The sequence below is a fragment of the Aethalodelphis obliquidens genome, unplaced genomic scaffold, assembly GCF_003676395.1.
Source record: "Aethalodelphis obliquidens isolate GAN/ISIS:26980383/991018 unplaced genomic scaffold, ASM367639v1 scaffold6, whole genome shotgun sequence".
NCBI classification, from domain to species: domain Eukaryota; kingdom Metazoa; phylum Chordata; class Mammalia; order Artiodactyla; family Delphinidae; genus Aethalodelphis; species Aethalodelphis obliquidens.
This window is the reverse complement of record NW_020837950.1, coordinates 6,762,779-6,786,897: the sequence shown is the minus strand read 5'-3', so window position 1 is coordinate 6,786,897 and position 24,119 is coordinate 6,762,779. Positions and strand designations below refer to the sequence as shown.

The following is a 24,119-nucleotide window of genomic DNA, read 5'->3' as shown; positions in this document are numbered from 1 at the left end:
GCATAGATGTTAAATTAGGGTCAGTAACATTATTGTATGAATTTTCTTCTTACTTTCAATCTTAAAATATGATTTTGCTTATACTTGTAGTGAAGCATTAAATAATTTGGCCAGATTTTACAAGTAATATTTTTGCCAAAAATATAGTCAAGCCAGTTAGTGGGGGAACAAATATTAGGCAAGCTGATTGAATAAATCAGGTACACATGTCTTTGAGAACTTAGTCGTATGGCCACATCTAGCAGTAAAGGAGGCAGGGAAATGAGTGGGTGTGTACATCAAGTCAGTGTAGTGTTCACTTGATGTACACAGCTAGAATTGAGACTTCTAATGTTCTGTAAGTTATTAGGGAATAACTAATCATCTCTGACAGATGGAGGCCTGTGATGCTTTAGGCACAGACTATATAAATTATCTGAAAAATTGGGAAAGGAAGAAAGGAGTGTTTTATATTAACCCTCTAACGTATCAAACTACCTACTAAAGCAAAACTCTACATACCTATGTACACTGGCCTCCTGCAAGTTATTCCAATGGGCTTGCTTTGCAAATGCAGCTTTGAGACAGTCCCAAGGCCCACTTCCCAATAGTTTGGTCCTATCAAAATAGAGATTCTAGACCTACTATTTCCATGCACATTCTGTCTCTTCTTTAGTTCTCTCTGTAGGCCGTTCGTTACCACTCGTAGCTCGATTGTTCAGATTCCACAAGGTAACATAATTGCTCTTCTACTCCTCTAACTTTACTGTTCTCTCTGGGCAATATAATTTACTCTCATTTCCTAGCCTGTTCCTACATGACAAATATCTTTAAGAATGTATCTTATGAACTCCAGTGCCAAATATCTCACTCTGGCCATCTTCTGCATATCTCTAATGAGCTCAATAAAAGTTTATTGAGCTTCCTATATGACATTAATTTTTTTTTTTTAGATTTAAAATAATTAATTAATTTATTTATTTTTATCTTTGGCTGCGATGGGTCTTCATTGCTGTGCGTGGGCTTTCTCTAGTTGCGGCAAGCAGGGGCTACTGTTTGCTGCGGTACTCAGGCTTCTCATTGCGGTGGCTTCTCTTGTTGCAGATCACGGGCTCTAGGCACACGGGCTTCAGTAGTTGTGGCATGCAGGCTCAATAGTTGTGGCTCACGGGCTCTAGAGTGCAGGCTCAGTAGTTGTGGCGCATGGGCTTAGTTGCTCCACGGCATGTGGGATCTTCCTGGACCAGGGCTCCAACCTGTGTCCCCTGCATTAGCAGGCGGATTCTTAATCACTGCGCCACCAGGGAAGCCCGATATTAGTTTGTTTTTTTTTTTTGCGGTACGCAGGCCTCTCACTGTTGTGGCGTCTCCCGTTGCGGAGCACAGGCTCCGGACGCATGGGCCCAGCCACTCCGTGGTATGCAGGATCTTCCCAGATCGGGGCATGAACCTGTGTCCCCTGCATCAGCAGGCGGATTCTCAACCACTGCGCCACCAGGCAAGCCCTAGTTTTTTAATTAAAAATCTATCCAGTCTATTACATGTCTGCACTTTGTTATACATGAGTATACAAAAATATGAATTATATGCTCAGGGAGAATATAATCTACTGGAAGAAGCAGACAATCAATAGGCAAATTTTGCAGATGGTGTAATAAATAACAGAGAAAATATGGGGTGCTCTGAAACTGCCTAAAAAGTACCTGTCCAAGATTTTGGGATCAGAGAAGGCTTCCTACAGGAAGTGATATATAAAAGGAAATTTGAAGAGTCTGAGGAATACGTTCAATGAAGAAAAAACATGTTCCTGGGTCTAATGTAAGTCCATGTAGCAAAAGGTACCCTCACAACAGGTTAGGTTGGGGAGGCCCATGAAGGCCACATAAACATGGTGTTTCAGTCAATGGCTGTAACGTACAGTCATGGAAAAGTTTCATGCAGGAGAGGGTTATGTGACTAGATTTGAGTTTTAGAAAGATCACTCTTGCCACACTGTGTAGAACGGAATGAAGAATAGTGAGACTAAGGACAGAGAGATCAGAGAAACCTTTTATAATAATCCCACACTGTTAAGTCCCATAGAAATCTCAAGTTTTAAGCCTTCACAACTGAACCTATAGTCTAAGCCAAAACCTACCACATCTCCCATAATTCTCTATTGTAGGGAATGACGTTACATTTATCTAGTCACTCAAGTAGAAATCTAGGAGTATTCTGCAATGCCTAATTTCTCTCCCCTTCAGATTCACCATGTCCTGCATATTCTTCCTCCCTAGCTTCTCTCAGATCTATAACTCTTTCTCCACCAATATTCATTGTCCTATTCAGGCCTTCATTATTTCTCACCCAGATAATATCAATTGTCTCTTAACTAGTCACCCTCCATCACTAATACCATTTCAATCTATGTATACAATATTCCCCATAATAGTCTTCCCCTACACTCAAATGCCTCCAGTTTACTCCCTCACTAAAATACCCTTCAAGCAGTTTCCATGGCTTTAGCGTGGAATGTAAGGCTGTACACGAACTGGCCTCTGTCTAACCATCCTTACAAACAAATGAATCCCATGCCTGAGATACACCGAGCAGTAATCTGCTGTTCTTCATATGCTCCATGTTGCTTTTGATAACTGCGCACCCTCTGCTTAGAATATGGCCTTTTCCATTATGCTAATTTGCAAGGCTTGAATCGATTCTTCTTCTCTTGGGGTTTCTCTGACTTCCTCAGATTTAACTGTTTCCTTCTTTTTGCTCTTACCTTATTTTGGAATATTTCTCTCCCAGCCCCTATGATCCTCTATACCACTTATTTATTTACATGTCTCTCTCACTCCTCCATACTCTGAGCAGCCTATAGGCACGTGGAAATGCTACCACCTCATTCAGATTCTGGCAAGAGTAAATCCTTATTTTTTGTTGATTCATCAAATGAAATAATTAATTCAAAAATCTGTGAACAGTAACACTGGGAGACCATATTCACAAATTCTATAAGAAGGAACATACAGGTTAAGAAGCTAATAAGCTTTAGAATGAAACAGAGGTTTAATCACAACACTGTAATATAAATGGAATATAAAGATAGTGTAAATTGATGCCTTTTCCACTTAAATCGCATATTCTTACATTACTCCAGATAGGATAAAAAAGTATCATTTAGGAGCACCTACTATATGCCACATCTTATTATAAGAACTTTTCGTGTATTAATTTGTTTAATTCTCATAACAACCCTGTGAGTTCGGTATTATTATTATCCTCATTTACAGTTAAGGAAACTGAGGCTAAGTGAGGCTGACTACCTTACTAAAGATCACACTGTTAGCAAGTAGTAGAGGTGGAATACAAACCCAGGCAGTCTGCCTCAGAAGTCCACACTCTTCACTAAATTGTGCTGCCTAGGGCTTCCCTGGTGGTGCAGTGGTTGAGAGTCTGCCTGCCGATGCAGGGGACATGGGTTCGTGCCCCGGTCCGGGAAGATCCCACATGCCACAGAGTGGCTAGGCCCGTGAGCCATGGCCGCTGAGCCTGTGCGTCCGGAGCCTGTGCTCCACAACGGGAGAGGCCACAGCAGTGAGAAGCCCGCATACCGCAAAAAAAAAAAAAAAAAAAAAAATTGTACTGCCTAGTCTATAAATGGTCTTCTTTTTCAAAGCCAATTATATGTCCATAGAGTGTCTTTTTCAAAATCATGAATCTAACAATTCAGCCTCTAAGCTCTTTATACATTTTAAAGTTATATCGTGTATTAAAATGTTTCGATTGCTTGAGAAATGGCTTATACATAGAGACAATGTGCAGTAAAATCAGGCACAGATTTGGATTCTGCTTCTGCCACAGCAGCTCTGTGACCTTGCTAAGCTTCATTTCCATCTGTAAAATGTAAATGATTTTTTTTTTGGTGGGAGGGGGATTGTTGAGAGGATAGAGTATGAGCATGTATGCCTGGTACATAGAATTGTCCAACAAATGTTAAATTATCCTCCTTTCTCTCTCCCTCTCCCTGCCACCTTCTCTCTCTCAGCCTCAGTGACTTTATCTCTAAAATGGGAATTATGATATATTATAAAATAGTATTTTATATACTTGAACATTAAATGATACATGCAAATGTCCCATTTGGAACCTGTCAAATAAAAAGTGCTATAGCTTCCCTGTTATTTCTGAGTTGTTTAGGCCCCCAATATGTAGATAAAGCAGCTAAGAATCCAAACCAAGGATGCAAGAGTCCCATCTAGTGGTGGTTTAAGAAAAAAATCAAGACACCTAAGGATTACACTGCTTAAATGGTTGCCTAGAAAGCCTTGGGCTATTTTGTTTTATTCATTTCCCACCTTAAGAAATAATCTAATGTGGCTCACAGGGAAAGAGAAAGGAAAGCCTTGAACTGGATTCTTCTCTGTTCTTCCATTGTTCCAAGAATGTCCAAAATCTTTTCAGAATGGATCCACAGATTTCTGGTCTTGTTAAACTCATTATCTTCACTGCTGAACTACTCTATTCCTAGATTTCTAAAAGGATGTGATTCAGCTCCTCAGTTAGGCATGATTTGATAGCCTAATGCTATCATATGGATTCAGCAGTGTCGTTATGACTTAAGACCAATCTCTCTCAAGAACATCAGTCAAAATCTATTACATTTGAGAGGTGACTTCCAAGAAGTCTAGCATATGGTTTACATCTAATCTCAAATGATATCAGGAATGAGGTGGAAGTTCTGGTTAAGGTAAGGCTAGATCTAAAAATGGTTGAAAACAGCCTTTCTGGGATCCCTGCACCTCTGCTCCATTACCCAGGGAAGTTCAATCCAGCGTAACTGCTAAATACCACAGTGATTGTTATGAACTAACTGCATGTTAGTTTCATATGTTGAAATCTAATCCTTGATGTGATGGAGGTGGGGACTTTGATAGGTAATGTGGTCATGAAGTTGGGGCCCTCATTAATGAGATTAATGTCCTTATAAGAAGAGGCCAGAGAGTTAGCTCACTCTCTTTCTGCCACGTGAGGACACAAAGTCAGCAACCTATAATGAAGGAGAGGCCTCTCACCAGAACCCCACCATACAGGTGTCCTGATATCCAACTTTCAGCCTCCAAAACTGTGAGAAAGAAATTTCTGTTGTCTATTAACCACTGAATCTATGATACTGTGTTAAAGTAGCTTAAACTAAAACAGTAATATTCTGATTTCATAAGTTTAAAAGAAAATAATATATTCAGTATGATGACAATAAGGCAATAAAAGAACAGACCACAGAAAACACTATCTTGTATAAACTCCCCACTGTTATCAAATCTTTTTATTATTTCAATCTTGTAATTGTATTGTCATAAAATGCAAGGTGACTGTTCAAATATTAATAGTTTTGGTGGTATGGTGGTATCTTATAGCTCCCTGAGGTGATCTAACTAGGGAGATATTACGTTGTTTGTGATAAATAATGCATTATTAAATAATTTTTATCAGAAAAAAGTCACCCAAGTAGAAATCATTTCCTTGAAAGACTAGTAGGTATTTGAAAATAAACAATAGTTTTAATTTTTTTGAGAGTTTAAAAACTAAGAATAAGGCTTCCCTGGTGGCGCAGTGGTTGATAGTCTGCCTGCCGATGCAGGGGACGCGAGTTTGTGCCCCGGTCCGGGAAGATCCCACATGCCGCGGAGCGGCTGGGCCCGTGAGACATGGCTGCTGAGCCTGTGCGTCCAGAGCCTGTGCTCCGCAACGGGAGAGGCCGCAGCAGTGAGGGGCCCGCGTACCGCAAAAACAAAAAACAAACAAACAAAAAACTAAGAATAAATATGCACTCAAAATTTTGCTATAGTGAAAATAAATATTTAATGATCTAAACCCGTTTAAATAGTAAAATAATCAGAGTAGAAAAATCTATTATTTTCCACTTTGTTATTTCAAGGCGTAAGTGAAGAAAAAAGAAAACAACTAAAAAAAAAAACCTAAAAAAAAAAATCAAAACGAAACAACGACAGTAACAAAAAATCCTTCTCTTGAAACACCTAAAATCTCCCTTATATATTCTATAAGGTTATCAAGCTTTCACAGATGAGTTCCAAGACAAAGTACATTATAAGAAATGGTTTTACAGAATGCAGTCAAAAGCAGTCATAGAATTCTCCACCTCAGATTAAAATTAAACAGAAGTTTCTAATGACTAAGGTGAACCTATTATAAGTACCTATACTTTTAAAGACCTGGATTAACTAGGTTAATTTTGCTTAAAAATGCAGAATATGACACCAGGACAGAAGAGAACTTTGAAAAGTCATTTAATGCATTAGTTACTATACCATGATGTGACAGTATCAACTTCTGGGCAGGAAATAGGGCAAGCAATCTGAAATACTTCAATAAGCAGCTGCTAATGCCAAAAGTTAACTATTGTTCAAGTCTGAACATTCACCTCTAGTTCTGATCTATGTTTAGTAAGCCTGACTCTCAAACAGAAATTACCTATGTTTGAAGCAATCACCCAGGAGATTTCTGATTTCAAGCTCTAAAAGAAAAGAAAACAAAACCAAAAAGAAAGGGAAAAAGTAGTTTGATGGCATAATGGTGCCGTAGAAAAAGTGAAAAGATTAGAGTCAGAGAGTGTGAGGTCAAATTCTTTCTTTGTTACTGACCTGCTGTCTGATAATGGAGTAGTCTCTTGATACTTTTGGACTTCAAAATTCTTGTCTGAAAAGGGGGAATAATTACTTTCCTAACTGGGGATATATTTTTTTCAGAATTAAATAGTGATTAAATTTGAAGTTTCTAACACAGTATATAACCCATAGAGGTGCTCCGAAACACGCTTTACATTTTTTTTCTCATCACTATGACCACATAGATTTCAGTGTAGGAAATGGGATTGGATAATCTGCCCTCATAACTTGAATGGTTATAACTGTATTGAAGTGACATTGGCATGTCCTGAAAAGAATCTAAAAAAAAACAAAAATTCACTTACAAAGTAACAGCATACACTTTTAATTCTCTTCCTGTGCCCTTACTAATAATCCATTCTCCTCAATCAAGCTTAAGCACCTATATTCCTGAAACAACTTCTAAACCTGCCCCTAGACTTGGACCAGCAAAGCTTTCTAATCTTCCTTGCCATGGCTTATTAACGTATCTTGCTTCAGTCACTTTCCTAATTGGCAGTGGCTGACTGGGATGAGTCTACCAGCAGGGAGGAGTGTGGCTGGTGGGCTGGCAGCTTGCTGATTAGCGTGTGCTGCCTTGTGCCAAAGTCAATTCTGGGATGCCAGGTGTGCAGCCTGTTAGCGCTCTGCAGCCCATGCCTTGTGGAAGACAGGGATTTGGAACGAGGTTTGCAGAGACTTTTTTTTGCCCTGCACAGGCTTTCTGTTCATTGCTTTCATATCCTGCTACCACCCAGACATTCTACTCCTGCTGGCACTTTCTCCATACTTTCCAATTAAAACCGTCCATGTCTCCTTCTAAGGCTGCCCCGATTCTTTCGCCTAGATAGGCTGAAGCTGTATCCAGGTGATTTTCTGATTTTCTCTCTCTTTTTAAAGTTCTTTTCAGCTTGATTGTGGTATAATTGGCAAATAAAATTGTAATATATTTAAAGTGTACAGTGTGATGAATTGATATACATTATGAAAGGATCCCCACCATAGAGTTACTTAACCTCATCTCACATATTTACCTTTTTTCTTTCTTTTTGGTGAAGACACAAGTTCTATTCCCTTAGCAAATTTCAATTACACAGTACAGCATTATCAACTATAGTTACCATGTTATACATTAGATCCTCAGACCTTATCCATCTTATAACTGAAAATTTGAACCCTTTTATCAGCCTCTCCCTAATGCCTCACACCCAGCCCCTGGCAACCGAGATTCTATTCTCTGTTTCTATGAGTTCAACTTTCTCTTTGCTTGGAGTTTTTGCTCAATTCTTATGCAGTGCTCTTTCCTATCTCTTCATGCCTTCGGGCATAGACCACTTGGATTCACAGAACATTCTACAGTATCCTTGGTTCTCAGAAAATACTCAGGCTTGCTATTTGTTGAATATATAAGACAGTAAAAATGTATGTTTACTTTAAGATTTAATAAAACCTGTACACATATTGTTTCAGGGATCCTCTTAGCATCCCAATGAGGTAGACAGCATAAGTTTTACATCTATTCATAGTGGAGAAAATCTAGACTTTACAGAGGTTACATGCTTGCTTAATCTAGAGGTGGAATCAGAACCTAACAGAAGCTCTCTTCATTTTTGGTGCAATATTCTTTCAAACATGTAGTTAAGTGCTCAACATTATTTGCTGTTTTATTTAATAATTTTATTTATTATTATTAGTTGTTTTATTATTATTATATTTGTTACTTCAGATCTTGATTATCTCTTTATTAAACTACAATAACCTCATTATTAAGGGACTTTCTGCCCAGTAGGTGACTGGTTTCTCAAAAGTTGAAGTGGAATGTTCTTCTTATCTGCCATTTTTATGATCACCTATAGTATGTGTTTCATGTAACGGGTACACAGAGCCCACTTATTATATAGCTTTCCTGAACTAAATGAAGAAGCATGTTTTTCACTCACCAATTCCACTGTAAAAAAGATATTTCTAATATTAAATAACTTGTCAGACATGCTGGTGGAGGGGAGAAATGCTCCAGAGTAGGACAAATGTTGAGACCTATAGGGAACTAGACAATGATGAGGGCAACAGGATAAAGGGAAGGTAAGCATGAGGGAAGGGAGGAAGACTAGTGGCAATATTGAGAAAGGTATGAAGAAAGCGGATATATTGGTAACTCAAAATGATAGTCTAATAATTAGATATTTAATATTTGGTTTTATAATGTATACAGTTTACATAATATAGAATTTTAACCACACCCAAAGAGAGGTCAGGCCTTTGCTCTCAGCTTCTGGGATGTGATTTCTAGGCCTGGAATGTCACACTTGATAAGAGTGGCTTTGCCTGGGGGCTTCGGTGCAGCTCAATAGTGACAGTTGAATTTAGGGTGGGAGTTTGGGAACATGCCATATCAGCTCTACCTCCTGAGCAGCTGGAAACTGAGATCAGCCACAAGACCAATCAACCATGCCCATGTGACAGAGCCCCAGTAAAGCCTCTGGACACCAAGGTGCAGGTTAGTTTCCTGCTTGGCAATATGTGCTGTCACATATCAGTGCCAGGAAAGTACTGCTGTCCCTGACTCCATGGGGAGAGGCCAATGAAAGCTCTGCATTTGGTACTTTGCCTGGACTCGACTCTATGTGCTTCTTCCCGTGGCTGGCTTTAATCTGTATCCTTTCCCTGTAATAAACCATACCTGTGAGTGTAACAGCTTTCACTGTGTTCTGTGAGTTCTTTTAGTGAATTAACAACTCTGAAAGTGGTTTCGTGAACTCCCTGAACTTACAGTTAGTGTCAGAGTGACTGCAGCCCTCTGCCCTGTGTTCCTTCTAAACTTCACAGTTGGCTAACCTATTGCAATGAATAAGTTTTATTTGCTTATTGTTTTTCCCTGTATCCATACAACCTTCTTTTGGAAACAGCACTCTGATTCCCTAATTTTAAAAATTAGGAAAGTACCCCACTTGACACTTTTAGTCTCTATAATTTTGCTAACCTAACTCTCATTGAACTCACAAATGTGCTTATCTATACTATCTATCTATCTGTCTATCATCTATCTAAAATCATTTTCCATTTACTTATTGCCTCAGTTTAACCTACTTAATTGGCCATCAGCTTAAAAAGAGGTAAAAATAACTGCCCTCTTGAAATTTAAATTCTTGTCGGGGAGGCAGATTAAACAAAAGTATATATTTTTTCTATAAAATGTTGGAAGATGATATGTGCAATGGAAAATAAAACATAGAATAGGGCCAGCGGGAGCAGAAGATTCAGGATTGGGAAGCAGTTCACGATTTTAAGTTAGATTGTCAGGTAGGTCTCTTCAAGAAGATGACATTTTAGAAAAGCCTGAAGGAAATGAAGGAGTTAGCCACACAGATATCTGGGAAAAGAGAAACCCAAGCAAAGGGAAAAGACAAACCTTAGAGGTGAATGGCTAGTATATTCATGAAATAAGAAAGAGGCCTGAGTGGATGCTAGGGGAAGGGAGGTCATAGGAGGGGTGTGAACCTGTCCATGATGATTGTATCAGGGATAAGAATGTGACCCATGTCTAACCAATAAGACTCAATTAGGGGACTTTGAGATGGGATGCACATCTAAGATGTTGTTTCTTATGGATATCTATACAAGCTCATGATTAATTAAGAATAAAGTTAACAAAGAGGCTTAAGTCCGCTTGACTTGAGCTTCATTTGACATAACAAAGGAGACTCAATTAAAAACTGAACACACACTGGCGTATTTCACTTAAATACAGGAATATCAAAAATTCTGAAATTCCCTTCAAACAATTGAACACTGATGATATGAATATCAAAGAAGTTGGATAACTGCCCAGGTACGTCTTACCTAGAGGTGTATAGAGTTCATAACTCCCAAAATATGCCATCTTGGGATATCCAACCTAAACTAAAACAAGATCTGACCACTCTTTACCTATTTATTGATAAGAAGGAGAGAATTAAGTATTAGATAATAAATAGTAATAATAATAGCAAACGATTACATAGAATTTACTATGTGCCAGAATTATTCTAAGTGTTCCATGTGTCTATGAATGTATGTTTGTGTGTTGATTCCCTAAAATACCTAATGAGGTAGATATTATAATCCCAGTTTTACAGAGGGATGAAACTAAGGTACAAAGAGGTTTAAAAAGACTTTCCATAGCTTACCTAATTTGATCATAGAAGAGCCAGATTTTGAACCAAGATACAAACATACCTTGGACATATTACAGGTTTGGCTCCAGACCAGCACAATAAAGTGAATATCACAATAAAGCAAGTCACATGGAATTTTTGGTTTCCCAGTGCATGTAAGAGTTATGTTTACACTATACTATAGTGTATTAAGTGAGAAATAGTATTGTCTTAATTAAAAAATACTTTATTGCTAAAAAAATGCTAAGCATCATCTGAGCCCTCAGTAAATTGTAATCCTTTTATAATAGTAACATCAAAGGTCACTAGTCACAGATCACCAAAACAAATATAATAATAATAAAAAAGTTTGAAATATGGTGAGAATTACCAAAATGTGACACAGAGACATGAAGTGAGCAAATGCTGTTGGAAAAATGTCACCAATAGACTTGCTTGATGCAAGGTTGCCACAAACCTTCAATTTGTAAAAAATGCAACATCTGCAAAGTGCAATAAAGTACAGTAAAACAAGGTATGTCTGTGCTCTGATTCCAGAATATGTGCTCCTAATCATTTCATGACCTTCATAGCAAACTGCTATTTTTTCTTTTTTTTTTTTTTATTGTAGTAGAAACCACTAGCTCCCAATCCAATATTTAGTCAATCATAATATTGGAACACGGAATTTATTCAGGGTGGCAATTTCTCAGACTCTCCGGTTATGAGACCAAGTTAGGCTAATAATATATAAATAGAGATTGCTTGAAGGGACTTCTGGGAAAGTTTATTAATGGCAAACACAGAGCTGGAACAGGTCTTTTGCCCTTTTTGCTTACTCCTTCCTGTTCCTGGATATGAATGTGATGCCTAGAGCACCAACAGCCATTTTGGACAATGAAGCAAAACTCCATGCTAGGGATATAAAAGAAGAAAGATGAAAAGAGACAGACTGCCTGATGCCCATGATATTATCATATTAGTCTTGGAGGATCTACTTGAGGATTTTTTTCACATGAGAAAAAAGAAACACCTCATATAATCAAGCCACTATCTTTTGAATTCCCTAACATAAGCAGTCAAACTGAATCATGGAAATTTGTGATCTATGTAGAAAAATGAGCAATCCAAACATATCCCTTCTGGAGTTTTAGTTACTCCAAAAATATAAGACAAGCAGGTAAGTCACTTGCAAATGCAATGTGCTTTGTATGTACAAACTTTGCAGTATAAGGCATTTGAACTCCCTGTACTCTTTTACCAGACAAACATACACCCTAACAGATGTTTGTTATTTGGTTTTAGTTCTTAATAGAAAAAAACTCTCCATTCCATAATGAATATAATATTAAGACAGAAATACCAGTACATATTTCTTATATATAAACTTTATTCATATACTCATATGTTCATATATTAATGTGTAGTAATATATTCATAGATAAACTTACTCATAAATTTGAAAAATGATTTGGCTTCAAATATACAAACAATAATTGGCAAACTCGTTATCACTATTCTTATTTATAGGAAGTTCTGAAGGATGTTAAGCAACTAAAAAAACCATAAGCCACAATTTCACAAAATAAGCTATATGTTTATACAAACACAAAATGAGGTTTGTACATTGCAAATATATTGTTTAGTCACAGGAGGCTTGAAAGCACAAAACCTGAAGTTTAAGGTTAGAAGTTTCCCAAGTGCTTTCTTGTACCGTTGGCAACAGAGAACAACTACCTCATCGTAAGGGTGTTTGGTTTTGTTCAAGGACATACCCCAAGTATCTAGAACCATGTGGTAAGTAGGTGCTCAGTAAGTGTTTGTTGGTGTTGAATGAACTGGATGTGAGCACTCAGAGAAAGTCAAAGGAGGTTTTCCTCATCTATCATTGCAAGATACGTAGGCAGCCCCTTTGAAGATATATCTTTGAAATACCAAGCTGCCCCTACAACCACAAAATAAATGCAATATAAAAAAAAACTGAATAGATAAAACCTAATACAATGGAACAAAGTTTCTAATATCAAAGGGATGCACATTCTAATTTCAACTCCTCTGCCTGCTGTCTTATTTGCTCTGTTTTCTTATTCTATTGACCCCATAAAGTCAGACCTCAAACGCTGAGAATTTTGGCATCTGTGTCCCAGGGCATATTAATTTCTTAACTGTAATAGTTGTTGTTGTTGTTGTTTTAACTTGGGGGGTTACCCACCACAGAAAGCCTCTGAGGCAGGAGGAGGGCTGATGATTTAATGATATATTGTAGACCTGATTTAATGGTAATCAGCTTGTAGACCTGACTGTGGATTCAGGGAGAGAAGTTTGGAGAGGGTAGACACTTTGCTTAGGTAACTGCTGTGCATTGGTCAGAGAATGATGTTAAGGAGGCAGAAAACAGTGAAAGATAGAATGGGGGTGGAGAATAAAGAGGCTGGGCAGGTTTCAAATCTCATTCCACACGGGATGTAGGATTTTTAGCTTTTACTTTCACACACATACACACATACACTCACATGGAATTATATTTATTACAAACGTTACACAGAATAACTTGTAGAGATAATACTAAGAATGCCTTTACCACCTAACTGTTTATATTTACATGACAATATGACTTTTGGGTCCTTAAACCTGTATTGTGAATCATTCATACACAAATGAATTTACACATTCACGTATAGCCTGGATTTTTAACTTTGTATGTGTTATTTTTATAATCAGTCTTTAGAAACTTTTGTACATTTGTTATAGTTGAACCTAGCAGCCTAGATACTAACACATTCTGTTGATTCACTGTTAAATATTTATCCATCTATTTATCTCTCCTTATACTTAGGTAGTCTTCTATTGGTTTTTTTTGAAAACATATTCCTCTCTATGATTTATGCTATAAAATCTGTCTTTATTTACCTCAATGCAATATTTTGTTTTCCTTACAACCTTTATTAAGCAAATACTTCATCATTTAATTTTATCTGATATGCTATATATTTATATATAAATTTAGATCTTTCTGGAATATCAACTCTGTCCTAATCATTTCCTTTCTGTTATTAATTATTATGTACTTTTCCCTGAAACTCTATTTTCTGTATTATTTGTGCTCTGAAAATCATGTAACCTTATTTTTCAAGTCATTTGAAAGGAAGTTTTGTCATATTTTTAGCCATGTCAGTTTTTTTTCGTCTTTGATTCAATAATTTGCAAATTTTGAAATAGATATCTAAGAAGATTCCTAAATCCTGGGAAATCCTTGGTGTGCTCGTCAATTTTTTTTTTAAACTCGTGACTTAAAAATTATTTTACGGAGATGAAATTCACATAATATGCAATGAATTATTTTAAAGTGTACAATTCAGTGGCATTTATGCATTCACAGTGTTCTGCAACCATCATCTCTCTCTAGTTTCAAAACATTTTTATCACCCTAAAACACCCTGTTCTTACTACAAAATCACTTCCCATTTTCCCCTGCATCCATCTACTGGCAACCACTAAACTGCTGCCTGTCTCTCTGGATTTGCCTATTCTGGATAATTCATATGAAAGGAATCATACAATATGTGACCCTTTTCATCTGCCCTCTTTTACTTAGAATGACGTTTTCGAGATTCATACATGTTGTAGCATGTTATCAGTATTTAATCCTTTCTATAGATGAATAATATTCTACTGTAAGTATATACTACATTTTGGTTATCCATTCATCCACAGAAGGATATTTGGGTTGTTTCCATCTTTTGACTATTAGAAATGATGCTGCCATAAATACCTGTGTACAAGTTTCCATGTAAACATGTGTTTTCATTAGTCTTAGGTAATACCTAGAAATGGAATTGTTGGATGATATGGTAATTCTATGTTTAACCTTTTGAGGAACTGCTGAACTGGTGTCCACAGAAGCTGTACCATTTTATATTCCCCCAGCAATATGAATGTTTCTATTTCTCCACATTCTCACCAATATTTATGTCCTTTTGTTTTGTTAATTATTTTGGCCATCCTAGTATTCATAAAATGTACTTTATTGTGGTTTTGATTTGTGTTTCCTTAATGTACAATGATATACATCATTTCTTGTGCTTGTTGCTATTTGTATATTTTCTTTAGAAAAAAGTCCATTCAAGTTCTTTGCCCATTTTTTAAAGTCAGGTTTTTGGTCTTTTTGTCTGAGTTTTAAGAGTTCTTTATTTATTCAGGATATTAAACCCTTATCAGATATATAATTTGCAAATATATTCTCCCATGCGTAAATTGTCTTTTGACATTATTGATAATGTTATTTGAGATACAAAAGTTTTCATTTTAGTGAAATCCAATTTATCTATTTTTTCCTTGTTACTCATGCTTTTGATGTCAAACCTAAGAATACATGGCTAGATCCAAAATCATAAAGATTTATCCTATATTTTCTTCTAATAGTTTTATACTTCTAGATTTTACATTAATGCTTTGTATCCATTTGAGTTAACTGTGGTATCTGGAGTGAGATAGGGGTCCAGCTTCATTCCTTTGCACATGGTGGTCATAGAGCTGTCCCAGCACCATTTGGTGAAGAGACTACTATTTCCCCACAGAATGGTCTTGGCACCCTTGTTGAAAATCCATTGGCCATAGTTGTTTGTTTGTTTGTGGACTCTCAATTTTATTCCATTGGTCTATATGTCCATTCTTATGCCACTACCACACTGTTTTGAATAATGTAGTTTTGTACTAGGTTTTGAAGCTGGGAAGTATGAGTCCAGCGAATTTTTTTTTTTCTTTTTCAATATTGTTTTGGCTATTTGGAGCCCCTTGCAATTTCATATGAATTTGAGGATTGGAATTTCTGCAAAAAAATAAAAAGCCACTGGATTTTTTACAGGTATTGAATTCAATCTGTAGATTGCTTTGGGGATAATTCTATCTTAGCAGTATTGTCTTCCTCTCAAAAAACATGAGATGTCTTTCCATTTAATTAGGTCTTCTTTAATTTCTTTCAACAAAGTTTTATAGATTTTAGTGGACAAGTCTTTCACCTATGTGGTCAAATTTGTTTCTAGGTATTTTATTATCTTGGATACCATTATAAATGAAATTATTTTTTAAATTTCTTTTTGAATCATTCTTTGCTAGTATTGAGAATAAAATTGAGTTTTCTCCATTGATAATAAGAATAACCAAGAGTTATATAGCACATATTAAATGCCAGGCATTGTTCTAAGAGCTTACACATGTCTATGGTCTCAAAACACTATAGTCTATAAGATAAAGGTACACTATCTTAGCATGGCCTACAAGGACTTCCCATTAAGCCTCAAGCTATACTTCTATCTGTATGTATATCAACTGACACTGAAACAGCTCACTGTCACTGAATACACTATGTTCTTTCATCCTTCAATGTCACTGCACACTTTATCCTTTTTTGGCTAGGATTCTTGTCCCATATCATCTGTCTGGGAAACTCCTACTTATCCTTCAAGAATTAGCTCGAATGTTGACTCAGCTACTTAATCAGTCCTTTTAGGGAGGATCCATGCTCCTGTCTTTTTTAATGGTTTATATGTGCCTCTTTTATAATGATTTCACCTTGTGTTGCCATTATCTTTCCTGCTTATTCTGATGCCCTCCACTGTACAAAGATAGTTGAATGCAAGGACTGTATTTTATATGCTTTTGCACCTTTAGGGCCTGATGCCATATCCAACTTAGTAGATTCTCAGTAAAGCTTTCCTAGATGAATGAGTGGACCAAATACACAAAGGTGATCTACTTTGTCACAAAATGTACTCATCCTAGTTCATATATCCAAAAAGCAGTAACCAAATTCCCCTGCATGGTTTAAATCAAGAAAATTAACTTTGTTATTAAACACACTACTGGTAGCGAATGAGGGAGTCTTTTTCTCCCTCTCTTTCCCTTCCTCCCTTATTCTCTCTCACTTAAAGTACTAAGGTCATTTTTGTTCAGCTAAAAACCAAACAAAAAAATGAAATGAAATGAAATAAAATAAAATAAAATAAAATAAACATAGCTTAGAAATATGGTACTGTTATACTTTACATTAAAACCTCTAAGAATATTCTCCTTATACTAACATGGAAAGAAACGTTGATAAGCAAAATGATTTAACAGAAAGAAGACAATGTAATTCAGAAGATTTGAGAACTTCTTATATTCCTTTTTAAGAGTGTGACACTGACTCTGTATTGTACCTCTCTGAGCCTCAGTTTCCTCATCTATAAGGCAAAATGAATACTCCCTGCTCTGCATACCAGAAACTACTGGGGTGAAGATCAAGAGAGATAATGCTTTTGAAAGAAAGCCATGAAACAAAATGTGCTGCACAGCAAAGTATGTAGTTATTCACTCACCAAACACAGTTCTTGCAGGCACAGATTCTCTATTAAGCCAGAATGACACTTGGGAGAGAATGACAGTCATGATGCAAGGCAGATATGTCTGAATCACAAAATACCCAATTTTTCTTTTCAAGTGGAAATGAGCTGTCATTACGGTATATTCACCTAGAAGAAAAATTTAAGAAGCTTAAGAAACTGTAATAGTCAATAGTTTGAACATTTTGGAAATGGAAGGGATTAGGCAAAGAACAGTCCCTGATTTAAAAAAGGAAAGAATTTGCCCCATATATGACATGGAAAGTATATAACATTAAAATGCCCACTTAGCATAGCAAGAGTATTTAAAAGAAAATTTTCATATGACCAAAAAATTTGAATGGCATGTGTATCGTGTGGAATTTGTTTTTCTCTCTAGGTCATGCTTACTGACCAAGGGATAGAGGATTCATAAATGCTCTGACCATGGATTATCTTACTTGCTCAGGTTCTCATCCCCTTTGGTCCCAACCTCAAGCCTCTGTTTTGACTGTTTCCAGTCCAGTCCTCTCCGGCTCTTTAAAGTATTGATCTCTGGCCACATCTCCAAGACTGATCTCCTGGCCCAGATTTTCTACTTTTAATCTTGTCACCAATTCTGAATTTATGTGTTAATGTCTGCTCTAATATAGTGGAGTCAGTTCTATCTGATACTCATAGCTACCTTCCTTTCTGCTCTCTGGGTTTTTATCTGCCAGATGTGAGATCATTCGTTCATACAGCTGCTTTTTCTTCAAAAGGGCTTTAGCTTTCCCACACAGACCAATAGTAATTATCCATAATCAAGAGTTGAATAGTCATAGCTTATCCAGAATAGGGGGAAAAGAATTAGAAAGTGAGGGCAATTGTAACACTGTGTGAAGGTAAAATTGGCTTGTCTCAAAAGACACACATGTTTTGAATTGGGAGCATAAGTTAGACTACTGTTTTTTAAATTTTAATGCACACCTTGGTATCTCCTTGAAATCTTGTTAAAATGCAGATTCTGACTTAGTAAGGAGTCAGGCCTGAGATTCTGAATTTCTAAAAAGCTCCCAAGCACAGTCTGCTGCTCCTTCTTAGGGCACAAAAGGTTTTAAGCAAACTGACACATTTCCAATGACATTCACCCATTAATCTTCTCAGGAACTAGCTTTTCTTTAGACTCATTTTACTAACCTGTACTGGATTTAATTGTCTCCTTCCCAATTGATTGGCCCAGCAGATCATACTGATTTAACCTAGAGCCATCAGGAGCAACTTGTACAGAATCAGATGCATTGTATGTCCAAATGTAAGTGACCTCCGAGGTTGTATACGCATCTGTAGGAAATCAGGAAAAAAATCTTTTTAAGCGCTTTAGTAAGAACTATCAATAACATCCAGCATCAAAGGTCGCATATTTCGTAGAATTATTGTTTACTATAAAAATTGATATTTTTTAGGGCAAAAAAGTGCCTTTGAAATTTACAACTTCAGTATGAAGGGTGTGAAGCAGACCAAGAGAGACAACCATGACCACAAGAGTATTTTCACCGTAACCACTTTGAGAGATGAAGAGCAAATTTCTCTTTAGAGCCTGTGAAAATCACTGGGCCCTGAGATGGTTAAAATATCCTCCATATTCGCAAGGTAGTAGATGACGGCATTGCAGTAAACAGGTTATGAATGCCCAAGGCCCATTTAACTAGTTAATTTAGAAATAATAATCACTCATGAAAAACTTATGTCCATGTGAGAATAATGATGACGTGTTTATTTTAGGTATTATTTTTGTAGTTAGTTTTGTAGGTTTTTCTTCAAAACGTTCACCTAGTTAAGAATTAAGTGACTTGGGCTTCCCTGGTGGCGCAGTGGTTGAGAGTCCGCCTGCCGATGCAGGGGACAGGGGTTCGTGCCCCGGTCCGGGAAGATCCCACATGCCGCGGAGCGGCTGGGCCCGTGAGCCATGGCCACGGAGCCTGCGCATCCGGAGCCTGTGCTCCGCAAAGGGAGAGGCCACAGCAGTGAGAGGCCCGCGTACCGCAACAACAACAAAAAAGAATTAAGTGACTTAACTATCATAGTACAATGCATTTCATTAGAAGAATGAGAATTTTGCAGAATATGCAAAATAATTCAGAATGCTATAGTTTCGCAAGTTGAAAACACTTTTTAAAACCTGTTCATTTTAAAATTAATTAATGCACACAAATCTCACTGAACTATACTTGCATAACATCCTAATTAAGCTATGGATTGGCAGGAGGAGACAAATCACATACAGACCAAGTATAATTTTCTGATTTATTTGGTTAAGGATACAGAACTAAGCAGAAGTGAGATGACTCTAACGCTGGAAGGCAGGCAGCCTATCTTGTCTCAGTACTTCTCTGGCCCTGGCATTTCCCTTGTGCCTGTAGGGGGAACAGCTGACCTCTCCATGCGGGCAGAGTCTCTCCACAGTTGAATAACCAGACAATTCCAGCTGCACTACTGACCTTTCAAAGAACTTCTATGCACTTTTGCTCAAGGGAATGTTTAGAAATATTAGTTACTCCTGGTCCTTGAGCAAAACTCAGCATCACAGTCACATTTTCAGTTGAGGGAGAGAAAGAACCAGCAATATCTCTGCCTCTAGCTCTCCAGGACACTGGAAAAGCTCATTTACCTGCCATCTAATAGGTTTTCTAGGTTAATACCATTGTTCCGGGGTGGTTCTGGTACTTACCTTGATCTAAAGTCTGTGATCACAAATCCATTCCCACTTAAGCATTAGTTACAATAAAGTGAATGCTGTGTCTTATTCACTGTGTGATCTTTTAATGACATACTACAGCGTTGTCTGGTTTTCAGAATGTTACTAGTAAATGTTAATATCAGTGAAATACATGTATACACCTACATCCACAAATAATTATATTATGTGAAACAATTTTTGAAATAGCGTTCTAAAAAAGGATGTATGTATGTATATCATTATACATACTTCATATCATTATATGTATATATATATATGTATTTGTTTTAATAGCAGATCTATTCCTACAGCTTGCATATGAATGAATTCAGTTACCCTAAGGTCTAAATTTTTATTAATTAATTTCAATTAATTAATCATTGATGATTCTGCTGTTACGTATAAATAAGTAACATTAGTAATGTGTATAACTAGCAATGCATTTGCGGATCATCAAGTGGCCTTCTCTTCAATAAAATTTCAAATGACACGGAATTTAATAAACCAAAAAGACATCACATGCTCCAGTTCATATTAGAAGGCCTCAGAGTACTCAGCAGTTGTGGATCTTAATAAATTATGAGGTTTTATTTTAAGGAATTATAATAATTCTACTTTTGAATTTTGACGTTTACCTTTAAACATAAATAAGAGAAGATGAAACTCTACAAACATAGGTGACATTTTAAAGAAACTAGTAAGAGACTAATGGGAGGGACTCTATCTTACTCATATCTATACGTCTTGCACCTGGCACAATGCCTGTCACGAGGAAAATGTTCTCACTTCATTCTTGCTAGATTAATCAATAAACTCATAATATTTTAATTCTGTTATTTACCGTTATGAATGATGGAAATCTGGATAGAAGCCTAAGAATATGTTAAAGAAAATGACTGATCCTGCCCATGTCTTTTATAAAAAAGCAATTATTTACTTTCATTTTTTAGGCAGGAATGTTTTTTAGATTGGGGGTCTGATGAGAGAAGAGAGAGCAGAAAGTTATGTAATGCAGATTAGAGGCATTTCCTGGCCTACCAACACACATATAAACTTGGAGACCATTGTGATTTTTCAGTGAAGTATAAAAGGAGAGACAGACAAATTTCTTTATAAATTCCATATCTAGATTAGGTTTCCATTAAATAATTTTATTTAATTTTATGCAGTAATCCATTTTGAGTCCTAATCTGCATTAAACATCAAATGCATACTGACCAATTCTTAATATTTGATAACCAAAGCAATCCCCAAATCATTTTTATCCAAAAAGAAAATTTATAATTTCTTTTGGGATAATGTCCAGAATACTCTTAGATTTCCATTCAGGAAGTTTTAAATCAAATTAAATAGCAAGGAATTATATAAAGATGTGAGGCAACGGGAATAACGCAAAACGAAACTGAATTCAAAATTTAAATTAGTAGAAAAGATGCTTCTTTTATTTGAGAACAATGATAAAAAGTTCCAGAAATTCTATCATTTGTGGGGACACAAGGGAGTTTTTTAAATAAGTGAGGAGTAAATGACTAGAAGAAAAAGCCATGTCTGCTTCCGCTAAAATTTGTTATGCCAGCATTTTAAGTTTTAGGTTGGCTTGTTAGTCTATACACCATGCTCGTGTCCATACTATTAACACTATGTCTCAAGTACATACTATTGGCAAGGATAAATAAAAGAATATACAACTTTTTTACTCAATGTGTCAGAAAATAAATATGGAGAAAACTAAAAATAATTACTTCAACAGAAAATGCCTAACAGTAAGCTCTGTGTGTTGCCTGCAACACTTCTAGATACAGAAAACCATATTCTCAAATGTACAATATTACACTACTCTGAAGATGCACTCTAAGGGATTTTAAAATTTCATTTAAAATATTTTCAGGTGTATTTATTGCAAATTCAGAATTGAGACATCATACGTCATTTATATTTGGTATCCTAATGGCACTAACTTCTCCACTGAAAAATGCCTTTCCTTCTTAGACCATAACTGCATCTTGAATAAATCCTTTCTTTGGTATGAAGGCTTTTCAGTGTTCTATTTAATGCCATTTATGCAATGCAAATGAGTTTTTCTGTGCTGCGTCTGCTGCAGTTTTTCCAGCATCATGTTTACTTTGTATAACAAGATTGACTATCTTAAATAATCTTCGAAAAAGTGCCAGTATTGAAGTGATAGTTTCCGTGAAAAGAAAAAAGTGTTTATTGTTAAACAAAGGGGAGATTCTCAAAGAAAATAGAGAGCTGACACCTTTCGTAATGTTGAACAGAGCAAACAAGATTGAACTCATTCCACAAAACTATGGCCATCAATAAAATTAGAGGGTTTTGCATTCATATTAGCCACCATTCTTCTCTTTTCTTTCACTTGATACAGTCTGTGGGGAGAAGGCATATTATTCAGTCATACATATTTGTATCAGATGAGAGAACTGCATTTCTATGCAAGAGACTGAAAAGTCAAAACTGCCCAGAATGGACAAAGATGGAGGTGCCAGAAAGAGCAAAGATTTCTGAAAAGGTCAGGCTATGGAACACACTCACAAAAGAGAGAAGCTGCTTAGCTGTGTCCATGAATTTATCCTGAACCTGCCCTGAATGCCTTGTGGGCCTAGGGAGATGATTTGACCTTCCCTCTTTTCAATTATTCTGGGAGAGCTAATGCTTCTGCTTGACATATAAGATACAACCTCAGTGACCTAAAGAACAGCCAAACGCACAGAGCCTTTTCTGAAATATTTTATGTACACAGAAAGTGCCCACATGTAGCAATCGAGTTATATCATCTCCTTCAAATTTATTTTAGAAAGAAACTTTCCTTCCATTATTAGAGAGTAGAAAGGTAATTAGAGATCCAGCTTTTTTTTTTTACCTATTCTCTGTTGCCATTTGCAACAGGTTGATCACTACTTTAACAAATAGAATCTATCCTTAACATTTCATTCTTAGTTGAAAAAAAAGCCATTTATTTAGCATTTTTAATGGGTTAGCACTTGAAAAAGAAGGTAAATGACATAGTCCTGACCTTCAAGGAGCTCCCAGTCTACTTTTTCACATCGATAAAAACACAGGGTGTTCTTTATTAGCAGTAAAGCAAGTGACAATTAAACACAATGATTAAGATATGATATTTGAGAGTACAATAGGGCTAGCCAATTGATTACTTGAGAGAAATCAGTATGTTTTTTATTTCTGCATCTTATTGGGCAAGTATTAAGCATCCCATCATATGAGAAGAAAGTATACAATTAAGTTGTGCTGCTGCCTATCCCTGATTTTATTGACCCAAAACATGTACCTTCATCCCCATACTTACAGCTGCCAAATTTCAGAGGACATGAGTGGGCATCCATTGGAAAATCCTCCAAGTGCATTGGACACTCAGCTTGAACTGTAAGCCTAAAAGTCAAAATTCCACTCTTTGTTTACGTAAATTTGCAAGTCAAGATAAATCACTGCTTATTGTGGTCAACAGAATTAATGATGAGGTAGGACCCTCATTAGGGCATCTGATTAGGCTAATTCACATTTAAATATGCTTTTGTTCTTTCCCATTTAGGCGATCCTTCAGAAGACATTTGCACCTACACAATCTGAGCTCAAGTAACAATATTTATTTAAAAATATACTTTAAGCATTTTGTACTATATGGTTAGTTAAGAAGAAGTTATGTACACATTTTTGAAGGTTATTTTCCCATTAACTTCAGCATTAACATTTGAAATCTTGAAGAAAAAAATGAAAAACAAACCTCTGTCATAAAAAGAATGCTATTTTCTCCCAACATTCCATCAATAACCATATAGCAAAATTGATATAGGAATTCAATAATGCCTCAGAGTAGCACCCTTCAAAATTATGTAAATTGTAAATGAATATCATATACTGTATATAGACACATATATATAAATATAGACATAGTTACATATGTAGATATATCTCCTATAAATATCTTGTTGAGACTAGACTATTCAAATTACAGACACAGGTTATGAATGTTAAAGAAATATTTTTTTGTATATACGTGATCACATTAAAGAGTAATCATAGCAAATTTGTTTTAAAGAAAATTATCTACTATTCCATTTCAGACAAAGGTAAATTATATAAAATAGGGAGTAAAGTGAACTTACAGAAGAATCTCTGACAATGAGCAAAACAAATGTAACCAACAATTTAATTATAGCTTATATACTTCCAAGAGAGTATTTAAGTAGAACCCTACACAATATTTTTCCAAACCCCAAATTTCCAATCATTGTCTTAATTCACAGGACTA

At 36.2% G+C, this 24,119-nt stretch overlaps 1 protein-coding gene across 2 annotated transcripts in view; it reads right to left on the bottom strand.

The window, feature by feature from the left end:
* GABRA2 (gamma-aminobutyric acid type A receptor subunit alpha2) overlaps positions 1–24,119 on the bottom strand; it is a 121,727-nt gene that overhangs the window by 26,254 nt on the left and 71,354 nt on the right. For both annotated transcript variants that reach the window (XM_027104069.1, XM_027104070.1), the window contains 3 exons: positions 23,157–23,239; positions 18,295–18,438; positions 17,113–17,265 (listed from right to left, as the gene is read on the bottom strand). In XM_027104069.1, the coding sequence (XP_026959870.1) occupies positions 17,113–17,265; positions 18,295–18,438; positions 23,157–23,239 (380 nt within the window). The remainder of the gene's footprint in view (positions 1–17,112; positions 17,266–18,294; positions 18,439–23,156; positions 23,240–24,119) is intronic.